Here is an 18,361-nt window from a genome sequence, read left to right on the forward strand (position 1 = left end):
CCCAGGGATGGTTTTGCCCCTGAATGCTTTTAATAAATAATATCAAAGCAGAGATAAAGAGATTGACTCCTCCAAGGAAGCGAGTCATGTTGGAAAATAGGCTTTAATTAATTGATGCATTGCTAAATGCTGCTTAGCATCATCTGTAGCTGAATTGCTAGTGATTTTCCTTGGTGGAGGCTAGGTCGTCTTTGTTCCGCTCTCAGAAGCTTGATCAGATGTTTTTCGGGAGTTGCAGTACTGCTCAGGACATATGGCAGCCTGTTTGTACTAAAAGCATCCAACTTTCTGATTGTGTGTTGCTGCATTATAGTGTGCCTACACTGCAGACAGCTGGAATAAACAGCTTGAAAAGGGGAAACCCTCATGGGCACGATGTGTGGAGGTCAGCGCAGTCAGTACGAAGCTGCCCATCCCCTTGCTGGGTACCTTTGCAACTCAGGAGGCTTGAAGCTGTACCGCACTTGAAATACCAAGGGGCAAACAAGGTTTTGAAGCAATACCTGTCTGTTCTTGTCCATTGAGGACCTGATCCTCCTCAGGGATGGGACATACTTATGAAATACAGCCCCCTTTAGCAGCTTAGCATTCTCCATCCTAGAAGCATTGCAGATTCTCACCCTACTCCCCCTATTCTAGAATATTGCCCACTGCAGTGACCTGAACCTCCTTCTCTTTTCCAGCCAATGTATTTGGCTAAGTATGTTGATGGGCAGTTTATCTCCTTTTGTTCTTTTGTGTATTTTGTTAGCTAAAGCAAAAAGCTTGTACCCTCCCCTGGCTTTACCATTTCTGTGTTCCTAGACAGTAATTTCTTCCAGCTAGCCTCTGCTGATGAGATGGTCTGTACCATTTAAACAGATTAAATGAACCCGGGCAGACTGTAGTGCATAGAGTGGCTTGCCCTGCCGTACACAGTGGCAAAACATGTAGTTGAATCAATTGCCTTCTCTTTACTTGCTATAATCACAGTTTATTAGGACACACAGTTCGTGTAGAAGCATGTCCACGTTCTGTCTTCTGGCCTTCCTCTTGGGTGCCCTGGACTGAAAAACAAATAGTGAGGGAGAGACAGAAACAAAATCACCCTATGAGATATAAAAGAGAGAAATGGGAGCTCCTGGATTATATCTGAGTGCCTTTGAAATGAAGGCTGAATAGATTAGGAAAAGTGTAATTGAATTAAAGCCACTCTTTTTTTGAGTAGATATACTTTTACCCTGGCTAAGCAATTTCCTGGTTGAGTTTTTTATCACTTTCCAGCACCTGCTTGTTTTAGAGGGCGACACTCCAGAGATTACTCTGAGCCAGTGCCAACAGCCAGCATTTCTCACTCCCCTGTGCCCGCCTCCGCCTCCTGCACTGCTCTGGACACACACCCCGATATAGAATGACAGCACGTTGCCACAATTTAAATGACGCTGCCTCTGCCTCTTTGGAAGGACAGGTCCTCCAGAGAGCACCAGCCACAGCAACTGTCCACCCTTGCAAAAATCATCTTCATCATGGCATATAAAGCAGCACATTTGGCCTTTAAGTCGCGCTGGCACAAGACAGATGAAGAACTGTGTCGGCACAGCATGTCCTTCATCTTGCATAAGGCAATCCGAAATGATTTCTTTCAGAGTTACCTTTATCTGCTGGAAAAGCTTCCCCTGGGTGAGTAGCTGGTGGGCAGGAGCATCTGTGTGTGTGTGTGTGACCATGCTCCAGAAAGACATACGATGTTAGATGGTGGAGTGCAGTCGCATTAATGACAATTAGTAGTTTTGAGAAGCCTGGCTAGAGAGACTACAGTGCTAGCTAAACCATTCGGTACTCTCTCCCTCAGTTCCCTCTAATTCAGTATTCTGTTGTTTTACCTAAATACTCCAGATTGTTAGAGGGGGGCAAGGGAAAAACCACAAAAGTGAAAGAAAGTTTGGTTTCTGGCTGATGGTTCCTTTTTTTGTCACCGTTTAAGTAAAACATGCATTGACCTGTTTGGAACTTGGAAGGACAAATACAAAACTAGCAGGGCTGACAGGCCTTACTTTCTGTTGCCTGATACCTCTTTCGTTGTCATTCAGCGTGTCCTTAGGCTTCTCATATGTATTGTTTTGGACAAGTGCCTGAAAGGTAATGATTTTAAAAAAAGTTTTAAGAGTGTTTGTAATCCCAATCTCTGCAGCAGGCTGTCTAACCTACTGTTTGTTATCTGGGAGGAAAATGCTTCCAAAATGTTTTTTTTTAGCAAAATTTCAGTCAAAGCCTCTGGTACAGGATGCCAAGACAATTTTTTTTAGATGCAGAAAGTGAATGTTCGTTTCTTAGGAAAATGTGACCCTGAATAAGAAACAAGATTTCCCCAGCATGACATAGCTAAAAAGTAGATTTGACTTGAGTCTGTATTACTTTAGCATGTCACTTTTTCAGCAGAATTATTCAGCCTCCACTCAATGTTAGAACTGTAGGAATTTTAAGATGGAAAGGATGTGTCTGTGCAACCTGTTAAACTACTCTTCACAGTGGATTCTTGAGGGCTCCTTCCTAATTGAATGATCCATTTAGGTGAGTGGATAATCTTACTTGATTGTGTGAAACTATACAGAGCCCAACAAGAGATGATAGAGCCCTGCTCAATATGATAGAATTCATGAGTCCTCTAAAGAGAAAAAGCATTTCCATATTATCTTAATATTTTGATGTGGCTTTTCAAATGCAGCAGTATCTGCAGCTATTTAAAATGAAACATGGAAGATAAATACTCCTGTCCCTAATGGTAGGTAGCTATGAACGATGGAAAGGAAAGAAAGATGGAAAGGAAGTTAATTATAGGTTGATGTAATCTCAAGAAGTCTATGAAAATGTTATTCTTTCATTTGTTTTGAAAATAAACACAACATACTAGAAACTGAGAGGATTTCCTACAATGTAACTGTTAGTCTAAGTACTGATAGATCATTTTAAGACTAGAGGGTACCATTATGAACATCTAGCTTAGAATTTCACATAAAAGTTCCTGCATCGTGCTTGTAACTTATGACTGGGTCACAGTATACATTTATGAAGACAGAAATATCTTGGTTTAAGGGCTGCAAATGACTGAGAATCCATCAGTCCATCATTAAGCTGTTTCCACACCTAATTGCTTTACTCTTGTAAAACTATATTTTATTTCGTGTCTGAATTTTATTTGAATTTCCATTCCTAGCCAACAAGCTTTGTAAAATATTCCTATCAGACTAAAGATCCCCTCTGCCAGGTTTTTCATTACCTGAATCATTAAAACTTCATTAAAGAGCTTAAAGCTTATTGCCAGCATACCCAAATTAGTTTGACTCTATGGAAAAGGTACTGTGAGTCCAGCCTTCATGTGAACATGCAGTATGTTTATTACTCCATGATTATTGCCATGGAGTAAAAGTACATAAGGACAGGTACTGTGGGGTGGCTCGTGCACTGTGAAAACACATCCAAGAAGCTTCACAGCATGATAGGATGTCACGGTCTGGATGGGTGGACAGTCAGATGGGTAAAAAGTGGTTGGGTGATTGGGCTCAGAAAGTCACGGTCAGATCTTGAGATCAGTGGAGTACCGCAAGAGTCTGTCCTGGGACCTATCCTGTTTAACATCTTTATCTGGAGGAGGTGAAGGACTGCTTGCTCATCACATTTGCAGATTGCAGCCTACTGGCAGGACTTGTCCACAAATTCTGGGTCAGGACTGCCATCCAGAGGCACCTTGTTAGGGTAGAGGAAGGAGACAGTGGGAACCTAGTGAAATTCAAATTCACTGAAATTCAAAGGCAAATGCCAAGTCCTGCACCTGGAAAGGAAGAACTTTTGGCAACAACACCACAGGCTGGGTGGTGGCTGGCCCGGGAGCAGCCCTGGTCTTAGGGTTTTGGTAGACAGCAACAGAACATGAACCAGCGCTGTGTCCTGACAGCAAAGGCGGCCAGCAGTATCCGGGGCTGTATTAACAAAAGCATAGCTAGGTGATCGAGGAAAGCGATTATCCCTCTTTATGCAACAGTCATTAGACCATATGCATGGAATCTTGAACTCCCAATGTGGGAAATGACATGGAGTGAGTTGGTTGACCTCCAAGGTGGTGAGCGAACAGGAGCACATAGCCTATGAAGAGAGACTAAGGGAATGAGGCGTGTTCAGCCAGAAGAGACAGCTTCAGGGAGACAAAATACTAGCCTGCCAGTACCTACAAGAAGATCATGAAGAAGATGGAGCTGAGCTCTGCACAGTAGTGTGAGGTAGGAGGACAAGAAACAGTGGCCATAAATGGAAACAAAAGAAGTTCAGACTGGCTATAAGGAAAAACTCTTTCCCTATGAGGACAGTCAGGCATTGGAACAGGTTGCCCAGGGAGTTCGTACAATTCTCCATCACTGGAGGCTTTCAAAACCTAGCTGAATAAAGTCCTGATGAACCTCATCTGACTGCATGTCTGTCCCTTCTTTGAGCAGAAGTTTGGACTAGAGACCTCCTTAGGTCCCTTCCAACCTGGATTATCCTGTGATCCAGTGCTCACTCTCATGGAGAGGACAGAATGTGGCGGGTCTGAACATCTCTGCAGAATGACATTTTCCAGTTCAGTTCAGAGTGGAACTGAGCAGAAATGAACTGAACTCAAAGACTAGATCCAGATATCTCTGTGTAAACAGTATTATACGACTAAAACAACACTAAGACTGTGACCTAGCAGGGTAGTTAAGAGTGTGCTTAACCCTAAGCATGAATAATAACACTGAAATAAAGCCTCACATTGAAACTTGGAGTGCAGCAAGGTAGAAAGTTTGCTTCAAGCTATGCTAACTCCACACTCCCCCCACTCCATTGCTACGTTCAGTAGAGGAGCACTTAGGCATGTTTACCTGTGAGCTAAGCATATCTGGTATCACAACCTGTTAAGAGAAACATGTCACTTTTACAGACCAGGGTAACATTTATAAATAAAAGACATGAGTAACTTTAGGCCCTGATCCAGCAATGTACTTAAATGTGTGTGAATGCCCTTAAGCCCAGTGGACTTTAATGGAGCTATTTAGATGCTGGAAATTATGCACATGTTTACATGAGCTGTGGGACTCAGTGCCAGTGGGGTGAGATCTGTAGTGGAAAACTTAGATGATCAGACCATAGAGACAAATATTCCTGTGTAAGGCACATGTCTGTAAGTAAAATCTGCTTTGGGGGTGGGCTGTTGTTCATCCTCTATAAAACAGAATTTAAATGGTTCTTGGACTGCAGTAGAGAGGTGAAATCTACCCTGCACCCACATAACTATTTTTCAACCGATGTACAAAGCAGATGTTGCATTTAAAAGGGAATATTCAGCCAAACTGGAATTAGTTCAATATCTTGCAGAAAGCAGTTGGAGCCACAAAATAATGTTCACAAATAAAAACTTCAAAAAAATTACTTGCAACATTTACTTCTGCCAGGGAAATTTAGCTGAGTAAACCCTGCAACCAAGAACTGTGAGACAGTCTACTGCAGGTTGAGATTGCACCAAATCTTACATATTAAGTGGTCCCATTTCTCTAGAGATTTAGATCAGATGCACTGGGAAATAGAATTTTGAACTGATCCATGAAAAAATATTAGATATCATGTTTTGGACTTTGCAGAGCAAAAGGGCTTAGGTAGTTACTGTCTGACTAGTCCAGGGGTTGGCGTTCAGCTGTAGGTCACCACTCTGCATCCAGACTCTGTTTGCAGTGACTGAAAATTATTAACATCTCATGACTGTGGAGTGACTTTTAGGGAGCCAGTTCCTGTTCTCAGCCAGCTTTTGCAGTAGGTTTGTTTTAACCATCTCCACTTGAGGGACTTGCCAGCAGATTCAGCTGAGAGACCAAGTGTGCTTCTTACTTTACTAGAAACACATTTCTAACCTTAAACCTTACAAGTCACCTGCCTTAACACTGAAAAACTTGTCTGTGCAAGACAGCTTCCCCCCTAAACATTTGAGAGACTTACAGGCTCCATCATCCTATCTGGCCTATGCCCTGCTTTACAAAGTTCATTGAAATCAGGCTGTGTATCCCTAACAGACTTCACAAGCATTTAATTTCCTCATGCATGAGACAGTCCCACATGGGCCATGGAAAGGGAGAGGATTCTGGCTAGACAGGTCCTATGGTGACAGGGAAGTGTGCTGGAGCACAGCTGCAACACTAACTGCCACCAAGGACTGGTGCCTCCTAACACTTCTCTTTTGCGGTAGATTCCTGCAAGCTGGCAAACCTTCCTCTCCTTCTGGGCCTGCTGCTGGAGCCTGCATGCCAGGCACAGCTGCAAGGCAGATCAGAGGTGAGGTTGATTGGCTGTGTCTGGAAAATTGGGTTGTGGATTGGGAGAGCTGGCAGTGTTGCAAATTCATGAGAGGGAGGAGTAACACGGAGGGAGCAAGAGGTGGAAATCATCTCTATAGATCATACGCTGCATAAGTGAGACTCTGTGGGTCCGCAGGAGAAGACTTTGGGTACAGTGCCACTCTTTATGTTAGACTGTGTCCTTGCATGCCCTCAGGTGGGAGACTTGCATGAAAAGATCTTTGCAAAGGTTGATGTGTAGAGAAGACCCTATGGATACTAAGCCCAGAGCTGGTTTCAGATGCCAGCACATAAGGCAGGGCTCTGGGGCCCCAGCTGGCCCGGGAGGAGCCACAGACAGCTGGTGTATGCATGCAAGTCCTGGCAAGCATTCTGCGAGCCTGATACTGGTTCTGAGTGAGAAATCTGAGAGCGCACACTACAGATCTGCTGTCCTGAACAGCATATCGTCCCCATGTGTTGCCTCAGGTCAGGCTCATGTTTTGAGTAGAAGGACTCTGAATATTTGTTGCTCATGCTGCCAGCTGCCTGCAACACCCTGTCCTAGTGTGCAGCCAGCCTGTAAATGCTTTTCCCTTCAATCTAGCAGAACGGGATAAATCACTGTCCGTTGATAGGTCCATTAAACAAGCCCTAGAAATCATCACTGGACTCTTATATGGAAGATCTTGCAAAGCCAACATGCAGGGGTTCAGTTCTGTTCACCAGACAGGCTGGCATCTGAAATCGAGAAAAAAGAGACACAGAGCAAACAAGATGGTGCCACTCCCGGGGGAAGATGGGGATCATTTACTGGAAGAATCGCAGCCATCGATGGACTCTTTTTCCCAGGCTCTGGGAGCCACCCTGGCCAAGTCGTGCTGGGGATTGGCTGCTGCCCCCTTCATATTCATTTCTTCAGCTAAATGGTTTCTTCTGAGTATGTGAATATAATCAGTGGAGTGTGTAAAACTCCCAGGTTTGACCCTTGCTGGGCTCAGTGCTTCTTGTGGTATAAATTTCTCAGGCATAACATAAATGTGTAATGGATTAAAGCTTTAATAGTATCCGTTCGGCAGTTGACTTAAGCAGGTGATGACAAGAGGGGCTGGTAATGCTGCTTTTGTTGGATGAAGGATATGCTGGGCATGCTGCTTATGTGTAACCCAATAGCACTATTCTGTTCCGAGTGGTCCTTGGTGGTAATTATTCCTCATCCTACTTCCTTTGTCCCCCCTCATTTGCCTCCAAAATGTCATTCTCCTGCTGAGGATGGGCAGGCACACACTTATCATTCCCTGCTGAGCTTGCTTGCCCTCAATAAATACATTCCAGGCTTATATTCAGGGCCTCTGGCCTGGCTCTCCTCCTCTGCGTGGAGGGCATAATTCCTGTTCTCTGGCCGGTGTAAGCAAGGCATGGCCTGTTCAGACCCTTGCCAGAATGACGAGCAGTTCTCCCACAGATGTTTAAAGATGCAGTGACAAAGCACTGCTCCCTTATCCTTCCGTGTACGCAGCCGGCAGGGAGCTCTCCCTTTTCATTGTTATTAACCCGAAAGATGTTTGCTGCCGGCTCGTTTGCAGTTCCTTGAGCATGCTGGGAATCTGCAGCAGAGCTGGTCTCATGCTGCAAGGTGGTGCTCGCAAAGACTTCTTCCCAGTGTGACTCCATCCCTCCTTATTGCTTAGCTTTCACAGACAGGCTCGTAGTTGTGTTTTTGTTGGAAGGTCTGGCTGGGAATAGCTGTGTGTCATACGCAGAGGAAGATGCCTGGGCGCCTGTATGTGTGCATGAGGTAGTAAGAGGTGCTGGTTACCAAGCAAACTGTTTATGACGTGCCTCAATCCACACTTTTGAGCTGCAAAACATAACTACTTTTGATATGCCGATGGACATTGAGTATAGAAAAACAAAGGATGAGGAGGACAGACCTCAGTTTTTTAAAGAATAGGGGAAGATAGCCCTTTACCCAGCAAAGCTCACAGGTTTTAATAAAACAGCTTCAAACTTCTGATTGCTGTATATTAGCAGCAAAATAGCCAAGCAATGAAAAGAAATATCCCAGCTTCTGGCAGACAGGAAGTTTCCAGTATATCACCCACTGATTATCTCGCTCCTTGATCTGTGACAGAAGAAAATTTAGGACTCTTGCTTCTACATTGTCTCCTCCTTGTGTACTCATTTAGGCCTGAGACTACCATCTGCTCTTTGGTTCAGCTTACTTGCAGTGCCACAGACTGTACAGTATCACTAAAAATAAACCAGAGCAAGTGCCTCATTCATCCACTCTCTTCTTGGTGCACTCTCCCTGCAGCTGTCAATGGCTAGAAAGCATATATGGAAATCTGCAGAACAGTTAGGTTTGTGACAGCGGAAATGATGACCCTGCACAGCAATAAATGCCGCCCACAGCTTTTCTGGGAGCAAATCAAACCCCTTGCTCTCTTTGGCATGCATGTTCACTTCAAACTTGAAGTGTTTTTTCACTGATGTGAAAACAGTGTGGTGACAAAAACGATGTCTGAGCCTGGGAGGCGCTGGATTTGCCCAAGGGGGGCTGTGTCCCTTCAGGGTATTGCAGGATTAAATCCAACACCTTTCCTTCCACCTTTGCTTTAGAAACAGAGGTTTGGTGATTTGAAGGCTCAACATAAGTTTATAGATCTTGGCCATCATGCCTCCAGAGCAGTAAACTAAACCAAAATATCTGTCATTAACAATAAAACAGTGATTTATCTGCTTGCAGTGAAACTTTATGCTTTGACAAGTCAAGTTATCAATGGGGAGATGCAGTTCTACGCCAGGGCCAAACACTTCTACCGGGAGGTACCAGCCACAGAAGAGGGCATGATGGGAGACTACATTGAGCTCTCCAATACAGACATTGAATCCTCCAGGGAGTTTCTCAGGAAATTTGTTGGGGTGAGTCATTTAATCCCATCTTCTGCAAGAAACAGTGGTGATGTGTCATAAATGACATGCACTGTGCCCAGTCACATATATTTTAAATGGCACCATATGTCATATTTGATATACAGTCACAGGTCATAACTGACTGTCATTGGGTCTAGTAATGTATTCTGCCAGGTCATGCATCATCATGAATACACATTTTGCCTGGCCATATGTTATTATTTACCTGTTTTGCATCCTTATGCTCCAAAGCTTCAAAGAGGATTGTGCAAGGAGTTCTTACAGCTGTGTTTGAGTGGGAGATTAATTCTCAGTGCAGGACTGGGACCTTTCATGATAAAATCCTTGCTGGCTTCAGTGGGAGATTTGTTTGTGCAAATTCCTGCAGTCCATTTGAGAAAGTAGCTGAAACTAAATGCCAAGTTTCTGTTTTGCCTATTTATAGATATTTCTGAGAATGCTGCAACAAAACCCAGCCCTCTCCCTCTTCCCTTCCTCCCCCCTGCAAACATTAGGAGTATATAGAATAAGCTACCCATTAGGAAACGTATTTTTTTCTTGAACATTCCGGTGTCACTAGGGACCTTTGCAGGCAGATTTCTAAAGGTCTGTAAACATCTTCAAAGCTCTGCTTTGACCTGAGATGCAGAGAGATGCCAAGTGGGATTTTAGAAGCACCAACAATAGCGGTATCACTTTGGCACTTAAGTTTCTGAAGATCCTGTTGATGCCTAAATGCATCTTTGGGAATCTACAAATCTTTAAAAGTGTGGCCTGACGGTTTTCTGACTGCCGTTCCCTCTTCCCAGGAAAAAAGCCCTCTAAATTCACTCAACAACAGTATTAGATGCTAAAGAATCCACAAAGCTACAGGAAACCAAATTTTGTAAGTTCTCCTGCTCACAAAATGACCAGTTCTGTATAATGCTACCATAGATCTTTCATTTTCTGCTCAAACATACAAATTTGGGATAGCCAGATGACCTTTTTTTAGTCTTAATGATGTACTGTGGAAAAAAAGCTCAATAGGCTAATTAGACGTTGTGTGTAAAAAAGGGCACAGTTTAAATGGATTAGGGTGGAAAATGAATGTGGCTTAGCAGGAGATAGAAATCCTGTATAGCAGTGAAGGGCAACTGATGGCAAAGTTTGCTGTATCTAATAGCGGAAGGCTTTGGGGGCAGTAAGTCAGCAAAACACAAGTGAACAGTTACATTTTTTTTTATTAACAGTCATTTGTATTAATGCTAATGCAAAACGACTTCACACCATTTCAGAGCCTTGATGTGTCAGGCTTTCTACAAACACAAAATAAGAAAATACAAAGGAAGTTCAGCAAGGCAGCTGGACCTGATGGTAGACTGACATTTTCAGAAAAAAATGAAACACAACTTACAAGCCTGGAGCCAGGTCAAGGCATATTCCTTATATTTTCCTTAAGTCTTGTTTTAAGGATATTTGTAGAATTCAAGTGTTGCATAAACGTGTACTAAGGGAAAGATTACATGCTTCCTAGACATCATCTAGATTCAGTTTCTTGAACGGCAGGTTTATATCACACTGTTACGCTTTCTCATCTCCAAGACCTGAAAAGGAAAGAAGTACACTCTGTAGCAGAGTTTCACATGCCAAAGAGAAATCATACCCAATGCATCAGGTGTGATGACAGATAGAAAATACTCCAGAGCAGAGTTCCTACTCCTATTATTAGCCAGGGATAGAAAGGATACTCTGAATGGCCAAGATCAAACAAGAAAAAAAAAAAAAGGAACAGAAAGGAATCTGCTGTTTTGCTAGTTCTGATTTAGTTTAAGCCTGTCCTCTGTTGAAATACAGTCAATTGGTTATGTTACTTATGGTTTATTTTTCTTTCTTACTACTGTAATTTGAATCCTACTCGACCAGATACAGATATTTACTGGCTTTCTGTAGTAGTGACTTTATTGTAAAGCTAATTTGAGTTATGTCTTCCAAAGTTTATGGCTCTATATTTTTTTTCTAATAAGGTGATCAAGATAGAAAAAAGCTACTTGCTTCACTGTAATATAAACTAGACTTTCTTATTTTATAGACAAGTTTAACAAAATCAGAAAACAGGAAAATTAGTTTCAGATCAACTGAATATATTTCACTTATTTTTTTTATTGTTTTACCTTCTGAAAAACTTTTCCCTTTGTTTTCAAGATATAAGTCAGTTCCAAAATGAAAAATGCTGTTTAGAAATGAAAAGTTGACAAGTTATTTTTTTTCCTTGAAAGTTGTGAAAAAAAAGTATCTTGACATTTTCAACATTCTTTCCCATGTTTTTTGGCTATAACTATTCTCTAGATTTGAAATATCAATTTCACAGAGAGTTTTATTCTTCCAAAACTTTATTTTCTGGCAAAACTAGTGCTCCTTAAAAAACAGTTGCCCAGTTCCACTCAAATTACCCCTCTTGAGTTAGTTTGGCTGGTGTGGAAATGCCACACTCTGACATTTCCCTTACATGACTGATGTTGCATACCTTCATGTATGGCATTTCTTAGCATGATTCTTAGCACCACTGTAAACTGAGCTACAGATTTCTTTACCATTGGAGAATTTATCTTGCCTGGGCACATGGAAGGAATTACAGAACGGACTAAGGACTTCACTTATATTTTAGCCTGTCTCCTTCCCAGGCAAATCAAACTGAGTTAAAAGTGCCACTGTGCTCAAGTTAAGAGGTTTTATGTGTGTGTGGGCAGAACTCAAACCAAGAGCAACATTACTTGAGCCAACAGTGCTGTACGGACAAGCTATAGGCTGTCTTAGGTACAGTCATACTTGAAGGGTTATCAGCAGAGCTATAGCACTGCATATTTATGGCAACGTATTAATGCCAGTTAAAGCCTTGATGTCCACATAGACGCTGTGTTTTCAAGTGCCTAACCCAGAGGTAATGTGTAAAAAAGGAAATAAACAAAACAAAGAAACCATTAATTCAGGAACAGTTGTGAGCTGTAGGTGTGTGAAATAATACAGATGTAGATTATATTAACTTTATAGCTCCCTTTCTGCCCTAAACCCTTTCTCCCTTTCTTGCCCTCATTTCACCTGCCTGATTGGTTACTTGCTGAATGAAAAGCTTCTCAAAAGTGATTTTTCTCCTGTTTAATATGGGGGATGGAAGAGATGTTGTTGAAAACCTGATTTTTTTTTTTAAATTTAGAAAGAAAACCACTGTGATTTTTATCTATTTCTTGAAATCTGATTTCTTTTATATCCTACATATCTACACTGCCTTCCTGCCATTCCAAGACCTGAAGTAGCATCAGGAACATATTCCCCAGCTCATTTATCCCTAAGGAAATTTGTGAGTGCCCTATTTATCTTTACAGAAGAATTTTTGGGTGTGTATGTGTCCTAAATGATAGTGATTCTGGGTGATGGGAAGCAGGTAATCAGAGGAGCAGTCAATCTTTAAGTTTTGAAGTCTGTTCTGACTAAAAATTTTCACTTAGACTATTTTTTTAAATAAGGACTCTGATTTTCAACTCAATTAGGCTTTTGGGAAAATGATTGCTTTCCAAAGAAAATGTTAATACCCTGTCAAAGCTCTGAGCACTTCCAAACTGAAAATATATTAGCTGAACATGGAATTATGTCAACATTTTCATTACAAATGGAGCCGTGGTGCTTCGCAGCACTTCTCAACTGACTGCCTGATGCTCTTGCTCCCTTTCAGTGAGGTGTGGGATCGAGCTTCATCTCCCATGATTGATCCCTTTCCTTCTTCTTGATGGCAAATGGAGATGTGTCATCAGAGGTCCTTGCCATGACGCATCATGGGAGATGAATTCGCTGTTTTGAGTGAGGTACTGTGACTATAGGTTCTCTGAAACACAAATGTCAAAGAAGTTATATGGCTTTTTGTCAAATTCTGTTAGTTGTTTTGGTAAATCATCCCAGTTTTCTCACCACCTTTCTCAAAGGTTTTTACCTAATCACATCGTTGTAGGCCTGTATGTTTCTGCCAGCAAACAATATGGAAATCCACCTCGTAAAGATCCAAGAAACCATTCCTTCTCCTTTCATGAACTCCCTGTTACAGCTTAGTCCGGTCTTCAGTAAAAGCCACATGCTCCTACATGCAGCCTGTGAATGAAGAATGGCTCACATTTTCTGGCTAACTACAAACAGGTAGTCTCCAGAGTCCAATAGGGTTGAAGGCTTGTGGACTCTTGCACACATTGGGAGATTAATCTTCCTAGGTATACAAATTGGGACCAGCAGCCCTGGAGACTGGTGAGAGGCTTTGAGGTCCTTGTGCTCTTTCTACAGTTACTCTGTGTAACCAGATGCTCAGCTGGGCTATTCATAGTCATGTCATTGACGGTACTGTCCTTTGACCTTAATAATCTACTGAATTACCCACTGAAGCAAGGCCAAAAAAGTGGTGAGTTACATGATTTATGCTTGGTCATTACAGAGTGGGTCTCACAATAAGCAGGAAGAGCAAGACTCTTCCGGGGCTTATTTCCTTTAAGAGCAGTGAAGTTGCAGCCAGAACATTGGCCCATAGCTTTCACTTCAACACTCAGTTCTAGGGGACATGGAAAAGGTGTTTACATTTGCTTTTAATATATTTGTTTAACAGATAACTTTGGCCAGGGGAGCTCCAATCCCACAGTCAGTGCATGTACAGACTTAAAATTTCTGTTTTACAGAATGGGAGCAGGCTCTTAATAGTCTTTTTATAGCTAGAATGGAAGCTTTAGGGGTGAAATACGGATTTCATTGTAAAGCTTATTTTACAGTGACTCATTATTTTCTCATAGACTTAGCCTTCATGCCACATTTTTTCATGTCTGATCTCTGTCCAGAGATGATATTTATGAAGAAAAAAAGAACAGTTAAGCAAAATCTACTCAATCATCTTTCTTGTCTCTGTGCTCCAGTCCAAACTTTTTGAGTTGTCATAAGTTACCTATAACTCCAAGATCTTTGTTCAAACACAGCTTGTTTTGAAAACTGCTCTCTGATTCCAAGGATGCTGTGTATCTGCAGAGATGTCCATGGCCACCTTGGGAGTTCTATGCTGCAGAAGTTATTTCTTGCATGCAGTATTTGGTATATGCTTACTTTTTTGTTAGGCCTCTGCAGGACTCAGAATGAGGCTTATCTAGCCATGTAGTTGGCTATGAGGTATGAATATTTGTCAGGTGAAGTTGCAAGGACTTTGCAAAGACCAGTGGAACTTCTGAGAAAGCTAGGAGCGTGTGAAAGATTATGTCTCTTCTTACACCAAGCAAAAACTTACTGTACAGCAATAAATGCAGGGCTGTAATGAGGAAGTCCCATCAACAGCAGCTTGGGAACACAGCAGCCCAGCTTGGCTCACACTTAGGTACCCAAAGCTCTATTGATACTGTCCCAGGTTCTTACCAATCTTAAAACAGCCCTGCACAAATAAGGAGACAAGACATGAGGCTTTGTGGACTAAAGGCCGTAGCTGGTAACACAGTTGCTGTGATCTTTCAGGTGGTATTTTTCAGATTTCAAAAATATTTTCTTGTATCCCACAGGGGGTGGGGAAAGCTGGCACCAACCGCGCCCTGGACTGTGGCTCTGGGATAGGTCGTATCAGCAAGCATGTCCTGTTACCAGTTTTCAAGAGCGTGGAACTGGTGGATATGATGGAGAATTTCCTGGCTGAGGTCCCGAACTACCTGCAGGGCAAGGAGGACAGAGTAGAGACGTATTATTGCAAAAGCCTCCAGGAATTCACTCCAGCCCCACAAAGATATGATGTCATCTGGATTCAGTGGGTTTCAGGTTAGTTCAGCATGACTCATCCAGCCCAGCATGTCAGAGAACTATACAGCCTGTGCTAAAGTTTATGTTAAAAGACTGGTGCAGCTGTAAAAGGAGGTTCTCAAATCTTTGGGACTGCTTCCTAAAATCTCACAAGAGCCTTCTGAGAGTTCTCCCCCAGCCGCATGTACAGTGGGTGCAAATCAAGTTGGTATTTTTCAGGTGAGGTACTGGAGGAAGGTGCATGTTCTTGGAGACTAGCCTGCATGCTAAGGTGCAGCTGAGGAGTAAGCCTTATATATGCATTTTCTTGTGCAGGAATCCTCCTTCTTAGCTGCCAGTGCTACAGACAGATACATGGGGTTGGCTTAATCTGTGAAGCAGGGATTTCTGAATCTGATGATTATCCAGACTTGGGGATATTTCAGGAAACAATCTGAAAAAGGCATAGTGAAATCACTAATACCTCTAAACCAGATCATGTCTTACACATGCACTGATGCTTATCAAACAGGTTCACTTAGCTATGTCCCACAGTACCCCCTCATATAAGCAATACCTGCTTCTTCTCCTACAGCCATCCCAGTGAATACCCTGCAGCATTAAGAGGAGGAGACTGGTGATCAGATAATATATAATAATATAATAATCATAATAATATGTTCGTCACCAAAAAAAAGTTCTCAATTTTTTCTAGAAAACCTGCTGCAGTGCCTAACTGTCCTTCCAGAAAGAAGGTTTTCTCCTAATCTGTGAACCTAAATCTCCATGGTGCAGTTTCAGCTGGCAGAAGTTATTATTCTGAAGCACAAGAGGATGCCTGAACAACTCCTCTCCAAAACCCTGGAGATAGTTTCTTGCTAGGCAAAAAGAAAGGTAAAGGCAGAGAGATTAGCACAGGAGATAGTTTTATTCAGGAACACTTATTTGTCCTCTACACATAGTCTTAAAAAGTAGTGAAACTGGGCTGCTTAGAACAGGTCTTTATAGCTATAAAGGAAGTTGCTTCAGAACAGTATCATTTTCCTTTGCATTTTTGCTCTTGAATAACCAGTCACTGCAGTAAATGTGGCTCTTGCCTCATCTTTTGCACAAAGCTGAGTCAACATGAGACTGAATGAGCTAAGACTTGTCTGAAGCTGTGCTGATCAGCCATGGGGCTGCTAATGAAGGGAGCACATGCCTTTTCTTTAGCATAGACACAGATCTGAATCTCCTTCTTCCATCAATTTCAATGAAATATGTAGTGATCTTAAGTATTAATCAAACTTCTAACCCATCTTGAATTTGAATGAAGTATACCAACAAGCTCAATGCTTTTTGGTGGAGTGAGGGCGGGACTGTCTGGTAGAGAGCAACACCATGAAGACCTCATTTTCTTGGGAAACTAGAGTAAAAGCTAAGAGAACATTAAGTTCCAAATTAGGTGTTCAAAAGCTTCAATGAACCTTGCCAATGCGATCTTGATTTGTCTTATGTATGCCTAAGTATATGAGCCCAGACTGTTATTTTATGAAAAAGACTAATGCAAGTTTACATTTCATATAGAAACTACCATTTTCCTTCAACTTGAAATATATTCAGCTTTAGGCTTTGGGGCTTTTTTCTTTTTTTTTTTTTGGGGGGGGGGCATGGTTAAAAAACCTGACATGCTATGTCAAAATGTGGTTTTGAAATGACAGCTTCCATTCCTAATAGTTTAAATCTTCCATCAAGAAAACTAAATATTTTGACTAGAAAATATAAACAATGATTTTTTCAAGTTTTTCATTCAGTTTCTGACCACCTGTCCTTATTAATTCATTTTAGATGTTTCACATGTGAGAGTTCTCATTTTGCTCTTCTCTGAGCCCAGCTGATCTCAACATAACAGAAGTATTGATCTTTGAGAAGGAAGGATAAAAAGCACAATCTTAGCATATTGAAAAAGTACTATTTTAAAATATATATGGCATATGCAGAAATCACAACAGTATGGGGTAATATAAAGAATTTATTTGGCAGTTTGGAAGGTCTTGCATTCCTCACTGGATCTTTGATCCAGAACTCCTTTGATGGGTACATAACGTTACACAAAGTTATAGAGATTTATAGCATTAAAAGACGGAAGGGACTGTTAGATTATTTAGTTTGACCTAGTCTATATCGCAAGCTGTTGTATTCATTCCTTTACCCTTGTACTGAGCCAGTAGTTTGTGTTCAATTAAAACATATCTTGAGAAAGTCAACCACGCTTGGTTTGAGGACTTCAAGAGGTGGTAAACACCACTTCTGTTGGTAGTTTCCAATGAGTAATTACTTACACTGTTAAACAGTTGTCACTTATTTCCAATATGAATTTGCTTGGCTCCAGCTTCCTGCCACTGATTCTTATTATGACTTTAACCACCAGATTAAAGAACCCTTCAGCACCCAGTATTTTCTCCACTATTCCCATTGACTTCTGTCCACATCTGTTGCTACTACTAATATGGATCCTAAATATTGATTTGAGTTTGTAACTGTTGATCTCATTGATTTGCCCAAGATTTCATAATGAAATCTGGCAGGACTAGAACTTCTCCTGCAATAAATAGGGTATGGAGACTCAGATCAAGGCACCGTTCTGATGTGTACAGGGGGAGTCTGTTTGAATGGTTAATAGTGATCTATTGTCCATCTTTTCATCTGTAGGATATCTGACAGATAAAGATCTCCTGGAGTTTCTCATCCGGTGCCAGAATGGCTTGAAGGATAATGGTGTTATCATTCTCAAGGACAATGTAGCCAGGGAGGGCTGTATCCTGGACTGTCTGGATAGTAGTGTGATCCGAGACCTGAACATCCTCCACAGCCTCATTGAAATGAGTGGACTCACCATCCTACAAGAGGAGAGGCAGGAGGGATTCCCTGAGCAGTGTGTCCCTGTCTGGATGTTGGCCATGCAGAAAGGTCCTGGCCATTCCTGATTGCATAGTGAAACTGCAGAGACTGTACTACTGATGAACCGCAGGACTGGGAAGGAGAAAAGCATCTGCTAGAATCCTACTAACAATGCACTACAACTCTAGGCCAGCAACTCCTAAAGGATCAGGAGAGAATTACAATTGAGCCAGCTTCTCTGGGGAATAGTCTGCTTCTAAATCCTGCCTGTTTCATCATTCTCTCCATTTTAAAAAGCCTTTCTAACAGCTCCTTGTCAGATCTCTCTTTCATTTTTAAAGAGTCAGTACTGGACAAAACTCAACTAACAGAAAATAATTAGGTCTGAAGTGTCTGTAGTGGCAAATACATTTTGGAGTGTTCTGCATGAGGTGTTAACAAATAAGCCTGGTTTTTACTATGGCACTTAAATCAGAATTTAAGAAGGA

General features: G+C 41.8%; 1 protein-coding gene across 1 annotated transcript; it reads left to right on the plus strand.

Annotated features, from left to right (window-relative positions):
• The first annotated feature begins 1,427 nt into the window (after nucleotides 1-1,427).
• On the plus strand, nucleotides 1,428-18,161 carry NTMT2 (N-terminal Xaa-Pro-Lys N-methyltransferase 2). Its single transcript, XM_054833700.1, has 4 exons — nucleotides 1,428-1,659; nucleotides 9,067-9,242; nucleotides 14,783-15,032; nucleotides 17,685-18,161. The coding sequence occupies exons 1-4, from the start codon at nucleotides 1,506-1,508 to the stop codon at nucleotides 17,957-17,959; spliced, it is 855 nt and encodes a 284-aa protein (XP_054689675.1). The 5' UTR covers nucleotides 1,428-1,505; the 3' UTR covers nucleotides 17,960-18,161.
• Nucleotides 18,162-18,361: the final 200 nt, after the last annotated feature.

This window comes from Grus americana, chromosome 8 (genome assembly GCF_028858705.1).
Source record: "Grus americana isolate bGruAme1 chromosome 8, bGruAme1.mat, whole genome shotgun sequence".
In the NCBI taxonomy this organism is placed as follows: Eukaryota; Metazoa; Chordata; class Aves; order Gruiformes; family Gruidae; genus Grus; species Grus americana.